The 10,000-nt window shown below is 47.8% G+C and overlaps 1 protein-coding gene across 1 annotated transcript in view; it reads left to right on the top strand.

Annotated features, from left to right (window-relative positions):
* The window catches only part of arid2 (AT-rich interactive domain 2), a gene marked incomplete at its 5' end in the record, with an annotated part of 25,433 nt that overhangs the window by 9,053 nt on the left and 6,380 nt on the right, over positions 1-10,000 (top strand). The window contains 11 exon segments of the mRNA XM_080521681.1: positions 273-342; positions 1,936-2,186; positions 3,566-3,662; positions 3,743-3,952; positions 4,553-4,717; positions 7,394-7,472; positions 7,572-7,706; positions 8,707-8,862; positions 8,864-8,889; positions 8,990-9,296; positions 9,298-10,000. The exon segment at positions 9,298-10,000 is cut by the window's right edge and continues 86 nt beyond it. Of these exon segments, the coding sequence (XP_080377807.1) occupies positions 273-342; positions 1,936-2,186; positions 3,566-3,662; positions 3,743-3,952; positions 4,553-4,717; positions 7,394-7,472; positions 7,572-7,706; positions 8,707-8,862; positions 8,864-8,889; positions 8,990-9,296; positions 9,298-10,000 (2,199 nt within the window).

Raw genomic sequence — 10,000 nt, 5'->3', positions numbered from 1 at the left:
CCTGCCGGGTTTTGAAATGGACTTTCTTGTTTCCAACGAGCGAATAGAGAAATCCACCGACTTGCAGCGATTTCGACGCTCCCTGGTTTTTCTTTTTTAAACCTCCAGTCTCATTCGGAGCCCGACCTCACGCTCGCCTCGTCTCGCTCCTATTGTCAGTAGCCGTAGCGCGCTAGCTAGCTAGCCGGAGATTAGCCAAGCCTGTCGTGTGACTGTCACAAGCAACTTCCTGCTGCAGCGCCTCCATTAACAGCGCCGGTGTTCCTCTGCAGTTCTGGAAGGAGGTGGTGGAGGACGCTGAAGTCAGGGAGCTCATCTGGGACAAGAGCAGCCCGGCACAAGGTAATAAGAATAATATTAATAATATTAATATTAACCCTTGTGTGGCGTTCGTGGCTCTTTTCAGCCACTCACTTTGACAGCCGTAAAATGATATCAGAATTTTTTTGTCAACTTTTTTTTTGCATAAATCTGTTAATCAACCTCAGTCCTGATCAAAACTACCAAATATTTAAAAAAGTATATTTTTAATTAACCCTTTAAATGCCCATTTAGAAGATGAAGTCACCGAATTTGGGAGTATCAAAATCATATCATATCAGTGACTTTATCTTCTAAATTGGCATTTAAAAGGTTAATTTAAAAAAAAAAGTAATACTTTTTGGTGTCAGGACTGAGGTTGATTAACGGATTTTTGTAAAAAAAAAATTGAAAAAGAATATTTATGTGATGTATTTTTACAGCTGTAAAGTTCGTGGATGAAAACAGCCCCCACAGGGAGTTTTTTTGAAAATCTGATTTTGCACAAAAAGTAAATATGCTTCAAAGATAATTACATTACTAATCTTTGACATTTCCAAGACTGTAATAACATGTAAAAACAATCCAATATCGATCACGTTTTATATTGAAAATGAGTCATTTTGTGTGCATTTCTTCCCATTTCAGTGCCTTTTTCTTCTAAATGGGCATTTAAAGGTTCTTTTTGAATTAAATTTTTTTTAAATATTTGGTAGTTTTGATCAGGACTGAAGTTGATTAACAGATTTATGCAAAAATATTTTGAAGAAATATTTATCTGATATATTTTGACAGAGGTCAAAGTGAGTGGATGAAAACAGCCACCAACGCCACATAAGGACGTTTTTTTGCCGATAGTGTATTTTTGACCGAGTGGAAAATTTAAAATCACATTTTTTATTTGCATGTAAAAGTGAAGCTTCCTCAGCAAAAGTCATTTGAGCCAAAACAGTGAAAGTTCTGGTCAAATTAAGAGGAGAAATGACTCCTAGTGGACGTTTCTGCCCCCAAGGCCACTCAAGGGTTAAAAAAAAAGATTCAAAATTAACCCTTTAAATGCCCATTTAGAAGATAAAGGCACTGAAATGGGAAGAAATGCACCCAAAATGACTCATTTTCAATATAAAATGTGATCGGATATTGGATTTTTTTTTACATGTTGTTACAGTTACATTATGCAAAAAAAGTTGAAAAAAATATTCTTCTGATATAATTTTACGTCAAAGTGAGTGGATGAAAACGGCCACGAACGCCACATAAGGAGGTTTTTTTGAACGCCACACAAGGTTAACCCTCTGGCCTCACGTATCAAGTTTAATTGTATAATAGGAGTTCTAATCAAATTAAAATGCAACACATGATGTATAAGTGCTGAAAAGTGAGTATTTATGATTTTAACTTGGTTTCCTGGAGTCGTTTTGTTAATTTAATTCAACTTTTCTGCGCTGAATCTTTTCCCGGGTTAATTTAAATGAGCTTTTTCTCCACAACCCAGTATTCTTGACTTTAATCCTTCACATTGCTGCTCCAGACGAGAGGTGTGAGGGGGGAGGGAGGGAGGGAGGGGGGGGGTTCTTCTTAATAATGCTGCTTTCCGTCGTCCCCACCAACACCCCCGCTCTGGTCTGGTTGCAGATGCTATGTCGCGCGCGACGCGCTGGCAGAGCGTCTTCCACCCGCCGCGGAACCCGGGCATCGGCGACATGGAGGCCCAGCGGGTGCTGCAGGTCGCCGTCATCCTGCGGAACCTCTCCTTCGAGGAGGCCAACGTCAAGCTGCTGGCGGCCAACCGAACGTGCCTGCGCTTCCTCCTGCTCTGCGCCCACTGCAACCTCATCTCGCTGCGGCAGCTCGGCCTCGACACGCTGGGCAACGTGGCCGCCGAGGTACGACCGGCGGCAGCGCACGCGTCCGAGACGTACAGGATGTTGATGTTTTACGTCGTTTCACAGCTTAATCCTGCAAAAAAAACTTCATTTTTTTTCTCCAAAGCAGCTTGAACTGAAGCTCGACAGTCAGTTCAGTTAATATTCATGTTAAAGTCCTCGTGAAATGTAAAAAAAACGATAGTTGTGGTTCTACTTGTAAGGTTCCTCCGACTCTGCCCCACCACTGTTGTCGCGTAAAGTTATTTGAATTTTGAATCTCCAGCCGAGGAAGTCGGGGGAATCCTTCTCCTTCGTGGGCGGAGCCTATGTGTGACATCACGAGTTGTGCAGATCTGGATCTGTTGTGTTTATATCGGCTAGTTTCCTCTTAAATATCCAAGTTTTTACAGTGTTTTGAAGTTCTAGTCGACGTTTTATGAGCCTTGATGGAAGATTGAGCCTGGAAGAGACCAGAGAGGAGGAAAGGAGGGGGGCGGCTAGCGGGAGCCACTAGCTTGCGCGGCTAGTAGGCGACCAAGTAATAGTTAAGTTGATTGTTAAGTTGTTAAGTTAATTTTAATGTTGAAGTCATTGAACTGCATCGTCTCAGTCGCTGAGTTGACAGTTATCGACTGAGGCCTTGTTTCCATGACGACGTTTTCATGTGCAAAGGGGAAAACTTCCATTTTATTTTGAGTGTCCATTTAAAGTCCTCGTGAAATGTAAAACACTACTTTGTAAAAAACCATAGTTGTGGTTCTACTTGTAAGGTTCCTCCGACTCTGCCCCTCCACTGTTGTCGCATAACAAAGTTATTTGAATTTGAATCTCCAGTCGAGGAAGTCGGGGGAATCCTTCTCCTTCGTGGGCGGAGCCTATGTGTGACATCACGAGTTGTGCAGATCTGGATCTGTTGTGTTTATATCGGCTTGTTTCCTCTTAAATATCCAAGTTTTTACAGTGTTTTGAAGTTCTAGTCGGTGTTTTATGAGCCTTGATGAAAGATTGAGCCTGGAAGAGACCAGAGAGGAGGAAAGGAGGGGTGCGGCTAGCGGGAGCCGCTAGCTCGCGCGGCTAGTAGACGACCAAGTAATAGTTGGCGTTCCAACCCTCTGCTTCGTAGAATCACATCACACAAACATTTGGGGATGAATTCGCCGTCACAGGCTCGTAGTGAAACGTGGAGCGGATCCACGCTGCGGGAGCCGGCTTCAGTTTGAACGTGTCCCGATACGAGACGCGTGACATCATCGGCCAAGCCTGTGATGTCATTAGCTGACGGCTGGTGTGCAGATGAGGCACCGCAACGCCTTTTTTTTTTTTTTTTTTTAACCCGCTCTGAACACAAGTGGGTCATGTGATGACCTTTGACCCGCGGTGTGGTTTCCTCCTCGCAGCTCCAGCTGGATCCCGTCGACTTCCGGACGACACATCTGATCTTTCACACCATCACCAAATGCTTGATGTCCAGGGACCGCTTCCTGAAGATCAGAGGTGAGACCCGGGGGGGCCTTCCTCTCGGCGGGGGCGAAGGCGACGAGCGTCTGGGGCTAAATGATGAAATGTCCTTCCAGCCATGGAGATCCTGGGGAACCTCAGCAAGGTGGAGGACAACGGCATGCTGATCTGCGAGTACGTGGACCAGGACTCGTACCGGGAGGTGATGATGCTCCTCACCCTGCCGGACCTCATGCTGCTCATGGCCTCGCTGGAGGTCCTGTACCTGCTGGCCCAGCTCGGGGAGAACCCCTGTGGCAAGATCGCCTCGGTGGACCACAGCATAGGTACCCCCCCCCACGCAGAGCGACTTTTTGCATTTTCCCTCAATTTATGGTGGTTTTAGCCATTTTTCCTCATTTTTTTGCCATTTATAGCCATTTTTTAGCCATTTTTAAGCCTTTTTTTAGCCATTTTTTCCTCATTTATAGCCATTTTTGGCAATTTTTTTGCCATTTTTTCCTCATTTTTGGCCATTTTTTAGCCATTTTTAAGCCTTTTTTAGCCATTTTTTCCAAATTTTTTGCCATTTTTTAGCCATTTTTAAGCCTTTTTTAGCCATTTATAGGCATTTTTTTTGCCATTTTTAAGCCATTATTAGCCATTTATAGGCATTTTTTTTTGCCATTTTTAAGCCATTATTAGCCATTTTTAGCAATTTTTTTGCCTTTTTTAAGCCTTTTTTATCCATTTTTAAGCCATTATTAGCCATTTTTATCCATTTATAGCCATTTCTTCCTCATTTTCAGCCATTTCTTCCTCATTTTTAGCCATTTCTTCCTCATTTTCAGCCATTTCTTCCTCATTTTTAGCCATTTTTAGCCATTTCTTCCTAATTTTTAGCCACGACTTTGAGTCCTCACGCCTCCCCCTCCTCCTCCCCGCAGACCTCCTGGTGCGGCTGGTGTCCGTCGACCTCCACACGTTCGGGCCCGACGCCCTCACCGCCGTGCGGTTGATCGAGCATCAGGCCAACGCCGACCAGGCGGCGGAGGTCCGGCCGCAGCTGGTGGAGCAGGTTCCCGCGGCCGTACAGGGGACGCCGGCGCCCGGTGAGTGTCCACGTCCACCTCCACCTCCACCTCCACCTCCACCTCCACCACCTTCTGCTCTGGATTCTGCTGGAAACCATAGACGTTGGTTTCCATAAATGTGCAGGTTGATTAAATGGGTAGAAAGAATGGATTTTATTTTGACAAGTCGCTGCTCGGCTTGTAAATGAAACGTGAAGCTCTGGGGTCAAAAGGCAAATTGTGACGATTTCAAAGAAAAACATAGAATTAGAATGTGTTTTAAACACATTTTATTGTATTTTGGACCAGAAGGTTTCATTAAAATGAAAGATTGTGGACACTTTCCATAGTAATGATTTGATTTTAGATGTACTCTGCACCACCACAGAAGAACTTTTTGAATTTAAAGGGAAAGTGTTCCAGCAGACTAGTGAGCTGCAGCTTCGTCCAGGTTGTGGATCTACGACTGCCCTGCAGGAACGTACGCAAATAACATGGAGAACATTAGCATGGAGAACATTAGCATGGAGAACATTAGCATGGAGAACATTAGCATGGAGAACATTAGCATGGAGAACATTAGCATGGAGAACATTAGCATGGAGAACATTAGCATGGAGAACATTCACATGGAGAACATTCACATGGAGAACATTCACATGGAGAACATTCACATGGAGAACATTAGCATGGAGAACATTAGCATGGAGAACATTAGCATGGAGAACATTAGCATGGAGAACATTAGCATGGAGAACATTAGCATGGAGAACATTAGCATGGAGAACATTAGCATGGAGAACATTAGCATGGAGAACATTAGCATGGAGAACATTAGCATGGAGAACATTAGCATGGAGAACATTAGCATGGAGAACATTAGCATGGAGAACATTCGCATGGAGAACATTCGCATGGAGAACATTCGCATGGAGAACATTAACATGGAGAACATTAGCATGGAGAACATTAACATGGAGAACATTAGCATGGAGAACATTAACATGGAGAACATTAACATGGAGAACATTAGCATGGAGAACATTAACATGGAGAACATTAACATGGAGAACATTAGCATGGAGAACATTAACATGGAGAACATTAACATGGAGAACATTAACATGGAGAACATTAGCATGGAGAACATTAACATGGAGAACATTAACATGGAGAACATTAGCATGGAGAACATTAACATGGAGAACATTAACATGGAGAACATTAGCATGGAGAACATTAACATGGAGAACATTAACATGGAGAACATTAGCATGGAGAACATTAACATGGAGAACATTAACATGGAGAACATTAGCATGGAGAACATTAACATGGAGAACATTAACATGGAACATTAGCATGGAGAACATTAGCATGGAGAAGCTCGTGGAGTTTGTTTGGACGTGAGTCTCTAACGACTTCAGACCAACGAGAAACCAAACTGGTTCAACTACAAACATTAAATATCAGCTGCTGAGAGAGAGAGAAGGAGAGAGAGAGCAAGAGGGAGGGAGGGAGGGAGGGAAGGAGAGAGAGAGGGAGGGACAGACAGAAAGAGAGAGAGAGACAGAGAGAGAGAGACGGACAGAGGGAGAGAGAGAGAGAGGACAGAGGGAGAGAGAGAGAGAGACGGAGACAGAGGGAGAGAGAGATAGAGAGACGGACAGAGGGAGAGAGACAGGACAGAGGGAGGGAGAGAGAGAGAGAGAGAGAGAGACGGACAGAGGGAGAGAGACAGACAGAGGGAGGGAGAGAGAGAGAGAGAGAGAGAGACAGACAGAGGGAGAGAGAGACAGACAGAGGGAGGGAGAGAGAGAGAGAGACGGGCAGAGAGAGAGAGACGGAGACAGAGAGAGAGAGAGAGAGAGAGACGGGCAGAGAGAGAGAGACGGAGACAGAGAGAGAGAGAGAGAGAGAGAGGCTCAAAGCCTCAGCACTTCTTCAGACTCACAACAATCAAACCATGAATAGATTCGTTTCATGTCTCCAACCTAATAATTCTAATGAAAACCGATTTGCGACGCTTTGATTTATTTACATTTGTAGAATCTTGTCAAATAAGCGAAACGTGAGCGTTACAGGCGAGGAATAAAAGTATTACTGCAAAAAGTGTTAATTAATAACAAGCAAAAACAAAACAAGTACAACAAATAATAGATAATTGATGTATTTTAAGCAAAAAATAAAGAATAAATTATTATTATAATAATAAATTAGGTTAAATGACCGTGTCTTATTAATATTGTCAATGTGAGCACAATTTATTATAATTTTTTTATTATTATTATTATTGTTAATTGTTTGCTTTTTCTGTGCTACTTTTTTATTTGTATTTTTTTTATTTTATTGTGTTGGTGTTGCTGTTTTGTTCTTTCTTTGTGTTTACTGTCGAGAAGAAAAACGCAAAAAATGAAAATAAAGAGTTAAAAAAAAAAAAAAAAAAAAGTATTACTGACCAGACAATTAGTAGTTTATCTTTTATCTGTCTCTGATGAAACAGTTTTTTTTTAATCCATGATATTTAAGGATATTATTCTTGGTATTTGTGTGTGTTCTGGACTTCCTGTCCAGAGTGAATTAGCCGCTGACCCCTCGGTGCCTTCAGGCAAAACTTACTGGACCGCTGCCCTCTAGTGGCCGGACTCGGTAGCGCCGCCAGGCTGGATTCAGAGGATCAAGGGGATTAATCATGTGCTTTGTGTGTCTGTACAGTAACCAGGGTCCCGGTCCAGTCGGCTCCGCCTCCTCCCGGCATCGTGGAACTGGACGGGGAGAAATTCACGCTGCAGTGGTGAGAACATCATGACGTACCGCCAGGAACAACACCCCTCCTGGCGTCACGACATCCCTCCATCCCTCCCTCTCTCTCTCTCTCTCTCTCTCTCTCCAGGCTGAACGCACACTTCGAGACGAACCCCGAGGGTACGGTGTCTCGCTCAGAAATGTACTCCGAGTACTTGGCCACGTGCAGCAAGATGGGAAGGAGCAACATCCTGAACTCCACCGGCTTCCTCAAGTGTCTGCGGTCAGTCCATACCGTCCAGGAACTGTTCAGTACCGATCAGTCCCAGACCGGATTCTACCTCCACACGCTAGATCGGGGTTTTTCTACCTCGTTGAGTCGAGACACACTTCTGTCTTTGGAGGAATCTGGAGTCACACCTCCACCTGAACATGTGAAACTCTGCAGCCTCTATTAACAATATAAAGTCTTTCTCATCACAGTTTTATCAACAGGAATCAAGTAAATCCAGAAACAAAGGTTCTTTTAATAGTGGACTCCCTCAGTGTGAAACCTGGACCTGATGGGAAAATTGGATAATTTTCCACAACACACCTGACGATCTGGAGGAAACACCTCTGGTGTTTCCTCCAGATCGTCAGGTGTGTTGTGGAAAATTGTGGAAAGGTGTGTTGTGGAAAATTATCCAATTTCACATTTATTCTAAAAAACCATTCCCTCTCACAGCGACAGTGTGTTGCAGAATAATCCTGTATAAATACTCTTCACCACTAGAGGGCAGCACAGAACTTTGCCGGTGAAATGTAAAGTGACAGACGTCAGTGTGGTTCATCTCCACCTCCTGCTACCATCTTGTGTCAAAGTACTGTGTCAGTGACAGTGATGGAGAAGTTTTTGAAAACCAGGATCTCAGCTCTTCATCCATCAGGTCCAGGTTTCACACTGAGGGAGGCACTATTAAAAAAAAGTCCTTGCTTTCTGGATTTACTGGATTCCTGTTGATAAAACTGTGATGAGAATGACTTTCATGTCTTTGATGACAATGACTTTGATGTCTTTGATGATGGAGGTGTGACTCCAGAGTTTTACAAAGACAAAAGTGTGTCCTCGGCTCAAAAAGGTTGAAAAAACACGAACGGACTGAATTGATCTCTGTCCCTCGTTAAAAAGGTGGAGACCCTCGGCTCCATAAGAGTTAACATGTAAACCCTCCCGGTCGGTGGTTCCCCCCCCTCGGTGCTAACCCCCCCCCCCCCCCCCCCCCCCTCCTCCGCCGCCACAGCACCGTGTTCCCCAACCACACGATGCGACGGCACGACGAGCAGAAGGCCGGCAGCCAGGTCCACATCCTCCTGGTGGGCCTGAGGCGGCGCCCCCTCCCCCTCCCCGTCCAGTTGTACTACCAGCAGCCCCAGCAGAGCCCCGCCGCCCCCCCCGCCCGGAGACCCTCAGGCTCCGCCCCCAGGTACGTGGCTCCTCTCTGGTCGTTCGGTCCGTTCCTTCTTCCCGATGCCGTTCCTCGTCTTCTAAGCCGCTCCGGGGTTTTCGTGTCGCCCTCTCACCAGGCCTGCCGCCCGGGCACCCCGGCCTCGTACGTCCGGGCGCCGCCGGCTCCTCCTCCCCCGCCACCACCGCACCGCAACCCCCTCACGCCGGCCAGCAGACTGTTCCCCGGCATCCGGCGCCGCCGCAGCAGGTCCGAACGGGTCCCACGGTCCAGATTCCGACGGCGGCGGCGGCCATGCAGAACCACAGCCCTCAGAACCCGGCGCTGCTCCCCACGGGGACGCCGGTCACGCTCTTTCAGCAGGTACCGCAGGGCCACATCCTCACCGCCAGGGTGCAGGGCGTGTGCCCTCCCATCGCCCAGCACCCGCCCCCCGCCCCAAACCACCCCCCCGCCGCCGCCGTCCGAGGCGGCGGCGCCGCCGTCCTCCTCGTCACGGGTCACATTTCAGAACATCGCCCCCAAGCCGGCGCCGGGCCAGTCGGGCGGCCCCCCCGCAGCCACGACGACGACGGTGGCGCCGACCGGCCAGAGCGTGGTCATCGTCGGCGCCGGCCCCCAGCAGAGCCCCGCCTACCCCCCCGCCATACACCAGATCGTTCTCGCCAACCCTTCCGCCATGCCGGGCGCCCAGACTCTGCAGATAGCGGGGCAGCCCGCGGCCGCTTCCGGACCCTGCCCGCCCCCGCCGCCCCCCCAGACCCTCGGCCACGCCCTGTCCATCAAGCGCCACCAGCAGCAGCCGCCACCGCTGCAGCTGCTGGCCCCGCCCCCCCCGCCCGCCCAGCCTACCTCCACCGAGTCCAGCTTGATCAAACAGCTACTGCTTCCAAAGCGGGGGCCCTCGACGCCGGGGGGGAAGCTCATCCTCCCGGCCCCCCAGGTGCCGCCCCCGAACAACGCGATGGCCCCGAGTCCGCAGGTCCTCTACCAGACGGGCTTCGCCGCCCAGGCCCCTCCCCCTCCCCCGCCCCCTCCCCCTCCGCCGCCGCAGCTCAGCGTCCAGCTGGTGCCGGGGCAGCAGACGGTGCAGCTCATCTCCGCCAGCACCGCGGGGGGCGCCGCCATC

Source organism: Blennius ocellaris, assembly GCF_963422515.1.
Source record: "Blennius ocellaris genome assembly, contig: SCAFFOLD_240, whole genome shotgun sequence".
In the NCBI taxonomy this organism is placed as follows: domain Eukaryota; kingdom Metazoa; phylum Chordata; class Actinopteri; order Blenniiformes; family Blenniidae; genus Blennius; species Blennius ocellaris.
The sequence above is the reverse complement of the archived record's forward strand: the minus strand, read 5'-3'. Positions and strand labels throughout refer to the sequence as shown.